This window comes from Bubalus bubalis, chromosome 10 (assembly GCF_019923935.1).
Source record: "Bubalus bubalis isolate 160015118507 breed Murrah chromosome 10, NDDB_SH_1, whole genome shotgun sequence".
Taxonomy (NCBI): domain Eukaryota; kingdom Metazoa; phylum Chordata; class Mammalia; order Artiodactyla; family Bovidae; genus Bubalus; species Bubalus bubalis.
The window spans coordinates 64,917,308-64,934,527 of NC_059166.1; the positions used below are offsets into that span (position 1 = coordinate 64,917,308).

General features: G+C 43.1%; 1 protein-coding gene across 1 annotated transcript in view; it reads left to right on the forward strand.

The window, feature by feature from the left end:
* The first annotated feature begins 207 nt into the window (after positions 1-207).
* The window catches only part of SLC16A10 (solute carrier family 16 member 10), a 115,527-nt gene continuing 98,514 nt past the window's right edge, over positions 208-17,220 (forward strand). The window contains exon 1 of the mRNA XM_025295030.3: positions 208-727. Within this exon, the coding sequence (XP_025150815.1) occupies positions 391-727 (337 nt within the window). The 5' untranslated portion in view covers positions 208-390. The remainder of the gene's footprint in view (positions 728-17,220) is intronic.

Consider the following 17,220-nt stretch of genomic DNA (forward strand, 5'->3'; position numbering starts at 1 on the left):
AGGAGGAGGCCCGGCGGCAGGCGCGCGCGCAGATATAGCCACCCGCAGGCACCTGGGTCGCGCGCCGCGGGAGGGGGTGGGCCCCCCGCGTTCTCCCGAAGCCCAATCATCAGGAGATTCCGGGGCAGGTCCCGCAGTCGACCACGCCCCCAGGGGGTGGGGCGGGGGGCGTCTTTAAGAGCTGGCGGTCCGGCCTCCTGCTGAGTCCGGGTGCGGGGCTGTGGACCGGGAGGTTCCAGTGTAAGCCGGCCGCCGCCCGCCCACGGTGGGCTCCACCGCCTTCGCCTCGGCCTCGCTAGCCCGCCAGCCCAACTCGGCGGCTCCTCCGCGAGCCCGCCGGGAACTCGCGCCCCTCGCGCTCCCCGGCGCCCGAGGGGGCCGCCCCCGGCCATGGTGCCCTCCCAGGAGGAGCCCGCCGCCGCGCGGGGGACAAGCGAGGCGCAGCCGCCCGGCTCCGCGCCTCCGGGGGCCGCTCCGCTGCCCGGCGCGGGACCCTTAGACGGCCCGGAGGCGGCGGCGGCCGAGAAGGTGGAAGTAGAGCTGGGTGGGTCGGTGGGCGCCGAGCCCCTTGAGCCCCCTGAGGGCGGCTGGGGTTGGCTGGTGATGCTAGCAGCCATGTGGTGCAATGGGTCGGTGTTCGGCATCCAGAACGCCTGCGGGGTGCTCTTCGTGTCCATGCTGAAGACCTTCGGGTCCAAGGACGATGACAAGATGGTCTTCAAGACAGGTGAGGCACAGCGCCCGCCGCGGCCAGCCCCGGGGGATGGGCGCGGGATGCATCCCGCATGTGGAGCGAGCTTCTGCGCCTCCTGGTGCGCCCCTGCGGGTCCCTGTGTGTGAAGGGTATGAGGGGTGGGTCTGTCCAATTGCAAAAGCAGCCCTGCCGCTCCCGGGGCCTCCGTGCGCCTCTCTTTGTGTTGAATCCAGATGTAGGGACTGTATTTGGATACAAGTCACAAAACTTATTTGCTTAGATCTTCCTGCTTCCCCTTTCTGCAGGATAGAGGCTGAGTCTCTGGTAGACTTTCTCTTAATTTTTGAAAACAAACAGACCCTTCCAAAGCCAGTTAGTTACACCGCTCCGTTATTTTTACGATCTCTGTCGTGACCGTGACGGTTGGGTTTTTGTTCTTCTGCCCCCGGCGCTGCAGAGGACTGTGTGTGGTGGGGGGAGGCGGAGTTGGCGAGATGAAAGATCTGTATTGCAAGGACTCGGGAGTTCTGAAGGAAGCACGGTTTCGTGCTGGGGTTTTTTTTGGGGGGGTGAGGGAAGGGGGGGGGGTGTCACTCTGCTAAATATAGAAAGCATAGGAGGCAGCCAGATCAGGGACTGGGAAGAGGAAGGTGAAGGGTTGCCCTTTTCCTGTTGTGTTCTTTGTCATTTTTAATCATATACCAAATTAGATGAAAAAGGTGCAGACTCAACATTTTTTCCCTTTAAATGATTATTACCTGATTTACCAAGTCCAGGGCCTTCTGTATAACTCTTTTACATGCATTATTTCATGTCATCCTGCGAGGCAGGCGTTATCAACCCCTTTTAGGGGAGAAAAGTGAAGCTTGTTGAAATAAAGTGTTTTAATGAGTCCAGAATGGTGATGAAACATATCTTATTTAAAGGGCCAGGTGATTTACATTACTAAAACATGCTCCCTCCTTGCCATTTGGGCAACTCTCTGTGGTTAATGAGGGCTTCCCAGGTGGCTCAGTGGTAAAGAACCCACATGCCAATGCAGGAGACCCACCCGGGTTCCATCCCTGGGTTGGGAAGATCCGCTGGAGAAGGAAATCGCAACCCACTCCAGTATTCTTGCCTGGGAAATCCTGTGGGCAGAGAAGCCTGGTGGGCTACAGTCCACAGGAGTCAAACATGACTTAGTGACTAAACAACAGTGACATATGGTCCTTTTTTTTTTTTAACTTGAATTTTCAATTATTTTTAGTGTGTTTTCCTTAGCTCTTTAGTGTGCATACAAAAAAAAATGCTAGTCTGTTATAACGAATTCTAAAGGAGAGGTAATGTTGGGAGTTTTAAAGACTTGTATTAAAGAGTATTATACTGTGGTTCTGCATCTTTTCTTCTACTTTGTGTTGTGTTTGCAGTTTATCCCCATAACAGTATGAGCTGGTAGTTTAAATCCTTTACATTTTAATGCCTAGTTTTCCATTGTATGAATATATTATACTTTATATGCATTCTTTCTTTAATAAACATTTAGGTTACTTTCAAAATTACCATAGACAGTGCTGCCACGCATATTCTTGTACATTGTCTCCTTGCACATGTGAATCAGGTACCATATTTAACCTGGAATTTCTGTTCCTTAAATAGCTTTTAAAGCTGTTGTGTTCTTCAGGTCACAGAGCTAGGTACAAAAGTGTTCAAAATATAATATCATGTACTTGCTTGGCAGGATAGATATGCATATGCAGTAGTAAACAAAAATAACTTTGTGTATTTTCTCTCTGAGTAGCCAGCATCTGGGAGAGAAAAGGGCACTGAGGCAGAATTCAGAGTCCACATTTTAAGACTAGTTCTTTCAGCATTTAGTAAATTCTTGCCTGGGATTACACTTTTATTGCAGTCAGAACACCAAAACAAAATACTCATTTGTCTACTACAGGTTTTGCAAACTCAGGTGAGTAGATCCATTGTTGTTTGTGGAAAGTCTTATTTTTTTCTCCTTCCTAACTCATTTTTTTGAGAGAGAGCTAGTGAGCAAGCAAGCAGTTGCTGGAGAGACCGTAGCTTCATCAGGAATCAAGAGTTTTGTGATGTCGAAGCCTCTCTCTCTTTGGTCCCAAAGATTCCCAGCGACAACGATAGCCCAATTCTGGGTAGCTGAAGGGTAGGGAGGCCACAGGGACCCATTCTCTTCAACTTTTTGAAACTCTGTATTTTCAGTTTTGATGAATATCTTCATTTACTCAGCCTTGATGGCTTTTCAGTCTTGTTTGCGTATGTGTGGGTGTGTACTACACAGACAGGTATGCAGGTGTGCACGGTACATAGTGAAGGCTTGGTCTGCCTGACTGCCGTACGTGGTTGGTTGCGCCCTTGCACACAGGTGCGCGGCTCAGGGTCAGTGCTGACTGAGAACCAGCCTGTGCTCTGGGTGCTGTTTATCTAACTCCTGCAGAGGGGCCCGTGCCCTTGTAGTGGCCCTGTGTAACACCCCAGCCAGATGGCACAACAGCCTGCACTTGTACTTGGTTGATGCGTGAAACATGTACAGCAGATAAACTTTAAGGTCTGAGGTCACCTCATTGGTGAAAAAATGGAGACTGGATAGCCTTTACGCCAGTTAATGTTTAGATTCCTGCCCCCCCCCTTCTGTCTTTCCCTCGATTTTTCCCTCCCTTCTGCCAGCTCTCCCTCCTTTCTCTTTCTTTCTCTTTCTCCCCCCACTTTCTGCCTCTCCTTCCCTTCTTCCCTTTCTCTGTCTCGTCCCTCATTTAGTGTCTCTCTTGCTTCCCTCCTCCCTCCCTTCTTCCCCCTGTCCATCTCCATCTCCCTCTGCTCATGCACTCTCTCGCACACAGATACGTACAGGTGTTTCATATAAAGTCTGTATCAACAACAGGTACTGAAGGGTTTGAGAATGCTTGCTTTGAAGTTTGACTCTTCAGGTTTTTTATTTTGATATTCTAATGCTGAGTCATCTGTGAGCAAATGTGTGCTAGCTTCAGGTACAACATAAAACAGATCTGGAATTATTTAAGACTTAATTTTTCAAAGTTTTGGTCCATTTTCTATTACCTTGTTCGTGATTGATAATTCCAGCATTAAAGGTCAGTTCATTCTGTCTCCACGTGCTCATTAGCTTCTTCGTAGTTAGAAGCTCAAGGTTACACAGGGAGGTGGCGGTGGAATGGGAACCTAGGTTTCCAAACGATGGTTCATAACAATCACCGATGCTTGAGAACCTCCCATGTGCCAGGCCCAGTGCTAAGCACGTTCCATGCTTTCCTATTTTAAACCTTAGTGTGACTGCATGAGATAGGCTCGATTTAATCTTTCTTTTCAGATGTGGAGACTCAGGCTTATGGAGATTAAGTAAGCAGTGGACACCAGGGTTCAACCTCAGGTTTATCTGACTCCAGAAGCTAGGTTTTTAACGACTGATCATATTACATGGGTTGGATAACATTCTGGTAATGCATCGTTCTTTATGCTTGATTAATTCAAGCTTTAGAAATGGATAACTATATAGGAATTCTGGAGTTAGAAAAGAAGTCTGAAAGATCAGGATCTCTGTTTCTTGATCTCACTTGGCTGTCAGTAAGCAATTGCCAGTTGTTAATGTCTCATTGAAATAGATTTTTGGGAGTTCCCTGGTGATCTAGTGATTAGGATTCAGCGCTTTCACTGTGGTGGCTCCAAGTTCAATCCCTGGTTGGGGAACTGAGATCCTGCAAGTCGAGTGGTGCAGCCAAAATTAAAAAAAAACAAAAACAAAAAACGATTTTTGAAGTATAGGGAGATGTTCATTGGAAAGCAAGATAATTTCTTATGGCATTCAAGCCAGACTCTGGAGTTTCCTTTGAAGAACCAGACTCCTTTAGACTGATCCATAGCAGGACAGTATTTCCAGATGTTAAGTGAAGAAGAGACTTCCTCAGGCTTTACTTTTTCTCTTCAAGGCTCTCTTAGCTCTTTCTGTGCCACTGATGATCCTCCCACAATTTCTCAGGAACAGGCATGGAGAAATTCATTCACACTAAGATATAAGTGAGTTTACACATCTTAATGTTACTTCTCATTCATTCTACAAATGTTTACCCAGTATTTGACACCCTCTGCGCTGGGCATAGAAGGAGGTAATTGAGAGAGACAAGGTCAGCTGTCCCCAAGGAGCTTTTGATCTGCTGTGGGATACAGAAGTAAATAGAATATTTCTCTTTGCAATATACCAGGACACAGGCTTGGGGAGATTAAGAGGCTGAAAGTCTAAGGAAATTCCCACGAATGGTGGAGGCTGGGAAAAACGTTTGATGGCCTCTTTCCCTGTGGCAGTAGATCTTGTTTTGTGAAATTAAGACTTTGGAAAGGGGAAGAAAGCTGAACTCCGGTGGAGTGCATCACAGCCCCATCACGTTATCCTGGCTGCTGATGACATGGCATTCAGAGATATGCCTTGCACTTACTGCTGTGTTAGAAAGGGCCATCAGAGGGAGCAAGATGAGCTTGAGTTGTCTCTCTTCATCTAAGATTTATCTGTTCATATGTGCCTGCTTCTTGCCCAGGTGGGGGGAGATCATACACTTTTGGGAAAACTAAAACAGATAACTACAGTTAACTGGAACATTGTTTTCCCTTAGAAATTACAACTTACAATTATAATTTAGAAATTATAATTATTGGAAAACCTATTTTTAGTTTTTTCGTGAAACTGAAAAAGATTCTAGGGTTCTTTTAGTGCTCTAAAAGAACGCTCTCTGGGATCTTACTAGGGTATTAGTCTAGTTTACTTATCTGCTTTCTTCTTGGAAAAAGTAAAAATACTTTAGTGGTATGTTGATATTTAGAAACATCTATTTAAAACAAGTATGTTTTCAGAATCAGTATTTAAGGTCACTAATGATATTCTTTTGAAGAAATTATGTCACTCTGGTACAGAGGCTGAGTCAAGAAGACCCCTACTATTTCCAGTAATTCCGAGAATGTGTTCTTTAATAGCCTTTCTTTAACATAGAGGCTTGTGGTTAAATAAGTTTGGGAAACAGTGCACATTATCATCTTCTTTTGGATATTCCAAGTACAAATCAAGGTATTAAAAAAGTTCAGTAGTTTTAAAGGAAAATGGGCTATCAAAAAGGTCTTTGGTTATCATCTTTAATACAACTCTACCTTTCCCATATGGAAGGAGATTGCTCTTTAGATGGTCATAATCACAAAGTAGGATTTTTAGTAGCATTTAGGGATGGATGCATCTTGCAGCATCTTGCAGCACCTCTCAACATAGCCTTTTTTTTTTTGTCTTTATTCATTTATTTGTTTTTGACTGCCCTGGGTCTCTGTTGCTTTGGTGTGGCTCTGGTGCAGGCTTTTTCTAGTTGCGGCAAGTGGGGGCTACTCTTTGTTGCGGTACGAGGTCTTCTCATTGTGGTGGCTTCTCTTGCTACCGAGCACAGGCTCTAGGGCTCACGGGCTTCAATAGTTGCAGCACATGGGCTCTTTACTTGTGGCTCTAGAGCGCGGGCTCAGTAGTTGTGGCGATCGGGCTTAGTTGTTCCGCAGCATGTGGAATCTTCCTGGACAAGGGATCACACCTGTGTGCCCTGCATTGGCAGGCAGATTTTAATCCACTGTGCCACCAGGGAAGTCTTCAACATACTCTTACTGGCAGCTCTGAAATTTTTAAGTCAGTCCGTTTTTCCTAAAGGTTTCTTTTTCTTTTTTTTTTTAAAGTTTTTGCATTTACATACTGATATTATGCTGATACTTAAATATATGCTGCAGTTGTGTGCTACACCTGAACTTACAGGAGGTTTTGGCTATAGTTCAGAACTGAACTTCTATGTCTGGTTTTTATGCTAAAGGACTTTGTTTTTGATGGAAAAACCAGTCTGCATAACTAACCATTTCTGTGTTACAGGAAAGTTTTTTAGTAGTGGTGCTTTGTTAAGATGGTTACAGTGAACAAATTATCTGATTTGTGGTCCCATACTGTACACATTTTCCACTATAAGGAAAATGCCTGACTCTTATTTGCACTCAAAGAGAGGTTGAAAAGCCAAGAAAACTCTCTTATGGCACATGTTATGAGGCTTGAATTTGCTTCATTCTTTTCCATCTTAAAACATTCAACTTTATATTCCATGAATTAATCTAAACTGCCTGTTGAAATAAGTTGTTAGACCACAAAAATAGTTCAGAATTTTGGAAAGAAATGAGCATGGTATGAGCATTTCATACTCCATTTCCAGAATGTTTCTGAATTTAGAAACTTTCTTATAACACAGAAATGGTTAGTTATGCAAACAGGTTTTTCCACCAAAATAAAGCCCTTAGCATAAAAGTGTAAAACGTGAAAAGTGTAAAGAGTGTATAGTGAATTCTGCTTAAGTACAACAATGAGTATTCCTGTGGTGTTTTATCATGGGATTTTTATCAGAAGAATTAACTGCCAAAAGAACCAACTCAACCAAAAATAGTGTAGGGATTATTTCTGGAGAGATTTTGAGGTGTCTTTTATAAGGAATTGTATCCTGTACTCTTGATGTGGTTTGTTGTATCGGTTCTTATTGCATCCATGTGGTAGTTCCTTAAGACTTAGTCCCAGGCCATGTGCCTGCTTCACTCTTCCTGCCTCCCCTGGGTGTCTCATATGACCTGTGGCTCAAACCACTATCTTGGGGTTGTTATTTCCAAATTTCTTTGTGTTCAGGACCCATGTTACCTATTTCTGGAAAATTCCATTTGGATGCACAGGTATATTGTTGTTTAGTTGCTAAGTTGTGACCAACTGTTTTGCAGCCCTGTTGACTGCAGCCCGCCAGGCTCTCTGTCCATGGGATTTCCCAGGCAAGAATACAGGAGTGAGTTGCCATTTCCTTTTCCAGGGGATCTTCCTGACCCAGGGATCGAACCCCAAGTCTCTTGCCTTGGCAGGTGGATTCTTTGCCACTGAGCCACCAGGAAGCCCCAAGTGTATCATACTGAACTAAAATGAACTCATTTTTTAGCCACCCCACATCATACCATCAAAAATCTCAGGTCACTGTGGGTAGATGTAGCCTTCCTTCTGAATTCTCTTAGTGTATAACACCTCTGGTTGCTCACCTCAAAAACCTGGACTCCATCCTAATTTCTTATTTCTTCTCTTTCCTATTTTGTTAAATCAGACAAGGTCCTTTTGTGTTTACCTCCTTAATGCCTCATTAGTCAATCCCCATCTTATCCTTTAGTGCCTTGCATTAATTTGTGCCTTTATTACTTTTGGCCTCAATTACTGTCAAAACCCATTAACGGGTCTACTGGTCCTCAGTTTAGACACATGAGTGATTTTTCTAGAACATTAGACCATATCATTTTTCTGTTTAAAAGCCATCAGTGATACCCATTAATTCTGGGAAAACCAGAGTCGTTTGAGCACTGGCCCTTGCCTGACCCTGTAACCTTGCTCACCGCTCTCCCTTCTTGCACAGCATGTGGCATCTTAGTTCCCTGACTAGGGATAGATCCCAGACCCCCTGCAATGGGAGCACGGAGTCCTAACCACTGGACCACCAGTGGAAGGAAGGAAGACACTCTCCCTTCTTGGACTTTACACTCCAGCGTAGGCGGAGGAGGTTTTGCACTTTACCAAATCTGCCTTGCTTCTTTGCCTCTGTGTGTGCCACTTCCTCTCTTCAGTGTGGTTGTTGGTCCTTATAAGATTCTGGTAAAATGGCCTGGCTGTTTTATTTTTTTGATCACCGCTGTGGGATAAAAAATCCTTTTTACAACTGTTGTTATGTTTTTGATGCACATGGGATGTTTTGGGGGTAGCATGAATTCAAATGAATTATGAATTCAGCTTAGAGTGGAAGACAGAGAACCTAATTCCAACCCATCCTAATCTAGCATTCTATTTAAGATAACCCATATCTTGTGTAGACCATAAAGGAAGGGTTTTCATATACGTTACTTGATTTTATTTTTTAGAGTAGCCTTGTAGTGTGTCGTTACCTCATTTATAGATAATAAAGTCGCAACTTGCACAATTTAAGGTTGGGCCACGTGATATCAGTATTTACATTCATTAAGTTGAATGTTGGACAAAAATCTGTCCTTCTGTTAAAGTTGTCTCGAGATGTGGAGTCCTGGCCTTTTATCCCCTTGAAACTATTTTCTGTGTATTTACCTAAATGTTCTCTAGAACCTATGTAGTTTTTCCTACCCAGGCTACCAGAAATCCTGTGAGGTCGTCCAGCCCATCCCATTTAAAGTTATCAAACCCAGCTAGAGATCTGGTCTCATTCTGAAGTGAAATAAATAAACCTTAACAAAAACAAGCTGAACCCCAGACCCTGCTCCTACAATTGGCTCAGCCCAGCTCTGAGCACCCACCTAGCCTGTTGGCACCCGGGCAGGAACTGTGGGTGTTTTTATTGGCAGTGTTTTAGAAGGAGCAACTCCAACCCTTCTGGGAACTGGGTAGCAGCACCACCCAGGACTGGGTTAATGGAGGAGAGCAGTGCTGTTAGTCATCTCTGTACCACCTGCGTGTGAGCAAACCTTTTCAGCTAAGCCATCTTCACTAACAGCAAAGTGCCTGGATCCCACCTTGCCTGTAGGCACTAGAGCCAGGGAACTGAGGAGGTGGCTTGCCTTATTCCCAGCTGGAAGTCTTTTTTTTTCATTTCACTAATTAAAAAAAAAATGGGAGTATAGTTGATTTACAATGTTGTTAATTGCTGCTGTATAACAAAGTGATTCCATTATATATTTAAAGTATTCTTTTTCATTATGGTTTCTCATAGGATATAGGATATTGAATGTAGTTTGCTGTGTTGCATAGGACTTTGTTGTTTATTCATTCTGTATATGAAAGCGTCCATTTGCTAACCTCAACCTTTCACTCCACTGCTCCTTCAAGCCCTCCCCCTGGGCAACCAGCAGTCTGTTCTTTATGTCCGTGTGTCTGTTTCATGTTGTTTTCGTTCAGTCGCTCAGTCATGTCCGACTCTTTGCGACCCCATGGACTGCAGCACGCCAGACCTCCCTGTCCTTCACTGTCTGCTGGAGCCTGCTCAAACTCATGTCCGTTGAGTTGGTGATGCCATCAGCCGTCTCATCATCTATCGTCCCCTTCTCCTGCCTTCAACCTTTCCTAGCATCAGGGTCTTTTCTAATGAGTCAGACCTTCACATCAGGTGGCCCAAGTATTGGAGCTTCAGCATAGATAGGTTCATTTGTGTCATAGTTTAGATGCCACATATGAGTGATATCACATGGTATTTGTCTTTCTCATTCTGACTTATGTCTCTTAGTATGATAATCTCTAGTTGTGTCCATGTTGCTGCAAGTGGCATTATTTCATTCTTTTTAATGGTTGAGTTCAGTTCAGTTGCTCAGTCGTGTCTGACTCTTTGCGACCCGATGAATCGCAGCACACCAGGCCTCCTTGTCCATCACCAACTCCCGGAGTTCACTCAGACTCACGTCCATTGAGTCGGTGATGCCATCTAGCCATCTCATCCTCTGTCATCCCCTTCTCCTCCTGTCCCCAATCCCTCCCAGCATCAGGGTCTTTTCTAATAAATCAACTCTTTGCATGAGGTGGCCAAAGTACTGGAGTTTCAGCTTCAGCATCATTCCGTAGTACTCCATTGTATATATGTACTGCATCTCCTTTATGCATTTATCTGTCAATGGGTATTTATTGATAGATTGTTTCCATTTCTTGGCTATTGCATTTCACTAATTTTTAATTATGGGGAAATGCATGAAATAAATATTTGAAATAATGTATGTGGACTAAAGCAGTGTTTCTAACCCTTTTGTTCCCAAACATAAAAGTCTTCTCATAGCCCTTGAAAATTTTGATACACCCCTCCAAAAGGTGTATCAAAATCAACCCTAACCCTAACCCTAATTTACCTTTTGAGATTCCCTAATACCCAGAAGGGAGAAGGCAATGGCAACCCACTCCAGTACTCTTGCCTGGAAAATCCCATGGTCGGAGGAGCCTGGTAGGCTGCAGCCCATGGGGTCGCTAAGAGTCGGGCATGACTGAGCGACTTCACTTTCACTTTTCACTTTCATGCATTGGAGAAGGAAATGGCAACCCACTCCAGTGTTCTTGCCTGGAGAATCCCAGGGACAGAGGAGCCTAGTGGGCTGCCGTCTATGGGGTCGCACAGAGTCGGACACGACTGAAGTGACTTAGCAATACCCAGAAGATAAAGCCGTTCTCTGTGTTTTTCCACCAGCTAAGATTTTGTCACGTTACTTTTACTGGCATTATTATAATTAGGATTCTTTTTTTTTTTTAGTTGCACCTCAAGGCATGCAGGCTGTTAGTTCCTGGGCCAGCTCTGTGAAGGCGCCCAGTCCTAACCACTGGACTCCCAGGGAATTCCCTAGGACTCTTGTTTGTTTGTTTTTAAAGACAAAGTTATAATAGTGAATATGCTTTTCAAAACTAAGTGTGCCTCTTAGATCTGCTCTTATTAGTAAGGGGGAACCAGCCTGCCTTCCTCCTACAGCCACCCAACTTGAGAATCAGTAACTGGAGTTTTGAATTGAGTTCAGGGCATGCTTTTCTATCATTAGTTAAGTCCAAATGAAAGGTCAGTGGTTAAATTAGTGTATAAAACTCAGGGAAAGGTGCATTGATCTGTGGTTCAGCTGTTACCCATTTTTTTTGGCTGAGGAGTAAATTGCAACAGTGCTCTGCATGTGTTCAGAAAGTAAAAACTTTATTTAGTCTTGTGACCAACTTAGACGCGATCCAAAAACCAGTTCTGAAATACGTTTCATGAGAGTAGAAAACCACTACTCATTAAACAGATGTATTTATTGACTTTTCTGGGTAGATAGGTATTAATGCCAAAGTCAAGAGGGTTAGTCTGGTGACTGGTTTTAATAGTGAAAACCTTTTCATCTTGTTTAATTATCCTTTTTATTAGTTTTGAGTTTACGTTCCAATTTCAAATGGCAGCATCTCAAAGGATTCACATTTGTCAATGGTTGTTTAAACAAGGGCATTCCACAGAGTTAATTGACGTTTTAGCGCAGATGGGGCAGAAGGTTGCCCTTGTTGTTGTTTAGCACTGTAACACCTGAACTTGGGCAACAATTCCACAACTCCGAAGTTATCTCCCGCTGCCAGGCTTTTCGGTTTCTTTCTGTTTTATCTGTAGCTTTTAGTTTTGCTTTGTTGAACAAGTGTTGCTTTTATAATAGTAAAAATATTAATAACTATTAACATTAGAATATTAACTTAAATGACTGTAATAGTAAACTTGCCCAAAGATTAAGTGGTTTTATAGGAGTAAATGATAGATATATGGCATTTTGATTGTAATTGTTAGGTTTTGTCTCTTTCTTCTCAAGATAAAAATGTTAATTATGGAATAGTCTAGAACTGATAAATGGAACTGATTTTATTTTTATAATGAAAATCTTTTGTTAATCATATATGAACAGATTAGGAAGAAAGGTTTTTTTTTTTTTTTTTTTTTTGGCCACAGCCTGCAGCCTGGGTTATCTTAGTTCCCTGACCAGGAATCAAACCCAGGCCGCCTGCATTGGAAGTTCAGAGTCTTAACCACTGGACCACCAGATAAGTCCCAGAGAACTGATTTTAAATCACATCAAGGAAATGGCAATCCACTCCAGTTTTTCTTGCCTGGAAAATCCCATGGACAGAGGAGCCTGGCGGGCTACAGTCCATGGGGTTGCAAGGAGTCGGACACGACTGAGTGACTCAACAACAACAACAACAACATTATTTGACCACGTTTTGTTTTGGATCAAAATGGAGATATTTAATGTCAGATGGACAGTTGCTAAGACTAGTGCTAATCACACCTAAGCCCCACACAGATGTGGCACATGGAATTCTTATTAATGTATCTCTTTTTGGGGGGGGTGTGTAGAGGGACTTGAGGAGGGTCAGAAGAAATAATAGATGAATGTTTGTGTTTATATGCATAATTGTATCCAGAATATTATATAATTACTAATCTAAAATCCTCTTGTTTGGTGGTTCTTACGTATATATGGTACACAGGCTGCTTATATGGGGGCAAAGGCAAATAGAGCATTTCCCCACATTTTGTTGCTGGCCACCAGAAAAAAAGTCTCAGAGACACATGTGTTGCCATCAGAAAAAAAAAAACAACTTGGGAAAAATGGTTACATATTAAATGATCATTTAAACTAAAAGCTTTAAAGTAATGCTTTTAAATGACTTAAATTTTAGCTCAGTGTTCTTTATAAAATGTGTTTATCATTTCTTTCAACAAACTTGTGTCTGTAAGTGATGCTCAGTAGAACAGGAGACTGACTCTTTTCCAGATATGTGAAATCTTCTTGAATCCAAGCAAAAAGAAATTATGATGAGTTCAGTTTGATTGGTTTGGAATTGTAATTATTTGGAGAGGGATATGGTTTGTCTTTTCATACACTCCTGCAGATATAGCACTATAAGGAATATTCCTGAGAGAATGCACTCCTTTCAAAAACTTTTTTCAACAAAGTCAAGGAATACCAAACCTGAACTCTTTAAATTTACAACTGATGTCATTAGTACAGAGCTACAATCCCTTATCTGGAACTCTTGGGGCCATATGTGTTTTGAGGTCAGAATTTTTTGGATTAAAAAAAAAACCAGGTTCATACACATGTGTGGTTTTTTTTTTTAAAACACACTCCTCCCCACTCCCGGAGTCTGAGGCAGCACCCTGTAAACTAATAGATGTTTTTGCAAAAAAAGTATGCCTGTTCAGAGTAATTGGGACAAATAGAGACCATAAGTAGCTTCATGTCAGTTCAGGTCCTGTTTTACTTCCAAGTGAGTATTGATGCTATCTTGAAGACTTTGGGTTTGGAATTTCAGAATTGGAAATAAGGATTTGTAGAGTTATATGTGAATATTTTGTTTCTGTTTCTCAGTGGACATTCCTTTTAAGGTACATTTTTCTTTATCAGATAGTGAAAACTGCTTCATGTTTTCAGTAAATGTGACATTCAGCTATCATACTGCTCTACCCTAGATTACTCAGCTGAGCCTCCTTTGCTGGGTGTTTGAAGTGCGGGCTGTGTTATGAAATGTAAATGGCAAATCTATATACATCTTTGAACAAATTCTTTCCCCCTTTTTTGAATTGCTTTCATTGCATATATGTCCCAAAGTGAGATTACTCGTTCAAAGGTCATGAACAACTTTATAATAACGTTTGTTGGGCTTAGTTGCTCAGTAGTGTCTGACTCTCTGCGACTCCATTGACTCTGTCCATGGGGAGTCTCCAGGCAAGAATACTGGAGTAGATTGCCATGCCCTCCCATTGTCAAACTGTCTTTTAGAGAACTGGAATCTGTTTACTGTGCCCCAGTGGTATACTGACTTCCTGAAAACCCTACCAATGTTAGGTTTTATTTTTATTAATATTTGCTACTTTGATAATTGCTAGTGGTATTTTTAAAAATTAGTTGAAGTCATATTTCCTTGCTTTTAGGGCAGTGTATTTTCCCAGTTTTTGAGCCCTTTAGAAGCAGTAAATGACATCTGGAAATACAAGAGGACACCTACCAGTGAAAATATTAGAGTAAAGCTTTCTTAACCACCGGTGGGAACACTAGAAAGGCCTGAGATTATCCTGGCCCTTAGATTCTCAGGTGACACACCTTGGCAGGTGAGGCAGGCCCCTGTTCCCTTTCCTCTGTGCTCTAAGCCCAGCCTAGGTGTTGATCAAGGCCTTTTGTAGGGGTGGGAGTGAGGATGGAAATTAACCATCTGAGAGGCTTGGCCGTGAGGACTTTGTGTCTGCTTTAGGTGACACGTTGGCCTTGAGAGGCTCGAGTCTGCACGAGCAGCCTTGTCTCATTCTCCATCTGTGCTGTGGCCTTGCCTCAGTCTCTTCCAGACCCAGCTAATTCTATGGAATTAGCTTTAATTCATTAATTTGGGTGTATTTTTAAAACGATTTATTTTTTAAAGTGATGTAAAAGTCATTTGAGCATAAACTATGTATTAGGGCCATGCAAGAAACAGAAAGGAATTTGGCATATTCCATACTCTTGGGAGGTTATGAGGAAAGACAAAATGCTGTGTACATGAGTAACTTGGAGAGAGTATGCCACCCATGTTAAATGTGGCATAAACATGGTATTCGGAGAAGGCAGTGGCACCCCACTCCAGTACTCTTGCCTGGAAAATCCCATGGATGGAGGAGCCTGGTAGGCTGCGGTCCACGTTCAGTTCAGTTCAGTCGCTCAGTCGTGTCCGACTCTTTGCAGTCCATGGGGTCACTAAGAATCAGACATGACTGAACAACTTCACTTTCACTTTTCACTTTCATGCATTGGAGAAGGAAATGGCAACCCACTCCAGTGTTCTTGCCTGGAGAATCCTAGGGACGGGGGAGCCTGGTGGGCTGCCATCTATGGGGTTGCACAGGGTCGGACTCAACTGAAGTGACTTAGCAGCAGCAGCAGCAGCAGCAGCAGCAAACGTGGTATTGGATTTTAGGGGAAGGCAAAATGGCTTCTGACTGAGATGATCAGGGAAGGCATTTGGGAGGTAGCTTTTGAGTTAAGACTTCAAAGGATTGGTAATTTTCTTCAGCAGATTTAGCAGAATAGGCATCCCTGGGATGGGTACACACTAATAGTAAATGTCTTACTGTATGTTTTTTATTGCTTTATTGATCCTGTGGGATAATGGCTGTTATGAGCCTCATGTTTCAGATGGGCAACTGAGGGTGGATTTGAATTCAGTCTCTGGGGTCAGGATCCAGGTTCATTATACTCAGCAACACACTGGGCTCTTTAAATAAATGACAAAGAATTTGGTTTGGCTGGAGCCCAGGATTTATAGAGGAAAGCCCCCAGAAGATCAGGCCGGAAAGAATGGGGATGGGAAGATTTAAGTGCCAAGTTAAGAAGTTTGGATGTGATTTAATAGGCAATGAGGAGATTCCAAGGATTTCTGATAAGTATGCCTTGAGAATCATGACTGGGTTTCTGAGGGAAAGAAAGAGGAACATCAATTTTAGAGCTCTTGGCTGAGAGCCAGCTCAGTGATGGAAGTGGGCAGGGAGGGGTAGATGCGAGACACTTGAAAAGACAGATCAAGTGGTCTGGCAAGTGATGGGTGTGGACAGCGTCATGGAAACTGAGATGATGCCTTCGCCTGGGGACTGTGTCTGAATTTTGAACTAGGAGCCCCACTTTTTTGTTTTGTATTTGGCCCTACAAATGGTGCAGACAGTGCTGGATGGCGCCACTGACAGGACCAGGAGCGTGCAGAGGAGTTGATAGGGAAAGGCTGACTCAAGCTGTTAGACGTGATTGTGAAATGCCAGAGGACATCAGGCGATGATGTCAAGCAGGTAACTGGAAATGTGAACCTGGAGCCTCAGAGCAAAGCTGAGGCCAGAGGTAGAGCTTTGGAAACAGCCTGTGTCTTTAAGAGGAATGTGATATAATAATGCTGCTAAGTCACTTCAGTCGTGTCCGACTCTGTGCAACCCCATAGACGGCAGCCCACCAGGCTCCCCCATCCCTGGGATTCTCCAGGCAAGAACACTGGAGTGGGTTGCCATTTCCTTCTCCAATGCAGGAAAGGGAAAAGTGAAAGTGAAGTCGTTCAGTCGTGTCCGACTCTTAGCGACCCCATGGACTACAGCCTTCCAGGCTCCTCCATCCATGGGATTTTCCAGGCAAGAGTACTGGAGTGGGGTGCCAGAGGCTGCCCCTAGGTAGCTTAGTTGGTTTCCATTGAAATCATCTTATTTAAAAGTAACAAAACTTCATCCTTAAAATCTTTTCAGCATTTAGATTTCTCTAAGACTTGCAACTTTTGAAAGTTTAGATTGTATTTTTTATTATCATTGTATTAAGTATTTTCAAAACTTAGTCCCAAGACTTAGTTTCTGCCCCACCTTCAGTTTTCCATGTCTTCTGAGACTATTGGCATTTGCTGTTTCTACATTAACGATACAGTGAATTAAGCAGGTCCCTAAGTCTTACTTTGCAGATGTTCTAGACCCAAGAGCCTGTGGTGAGAGTAGCTTAGAATCATTTCCATTAATTTATATAATTCTAATTGTAAAGTATTGATAGTGGTGGAAAACTTGTTTAACAGAAAGGTGTTATCTTATAGATCAGCCTTCTGAGCCTAGGAACTGAGTCAACTACCTCTCTTACAATTCATAATGAAAACAGTGTAGGCTCACTCTTTAAAAAATTCATCTAGGAAAACTAGAAAAGTAGTATAAATGAAATTAAGTTTTCTGTTGACTAGGACTAGGGTGGAATATATTATACAGTTTCTCAAGAAATAAGACTTGTCTGTGGCATGTTAATACCAGACATTTGAGGTTTGATTGCAAGGAGGATATGTCTTGTGGTGCTTGCTGCCCAGAAATGGAGTTAGTTCGCTTTTAGGGAAAAGAACACCTGGCTACACGCCGGTCTCTTTTTACGTTGGTTTCCTGTTGTGCAGCCTAGCAGTGAGTCTCAGGTAAGATAATGTCAAAGTGCTTTGGATGGACAACACACTT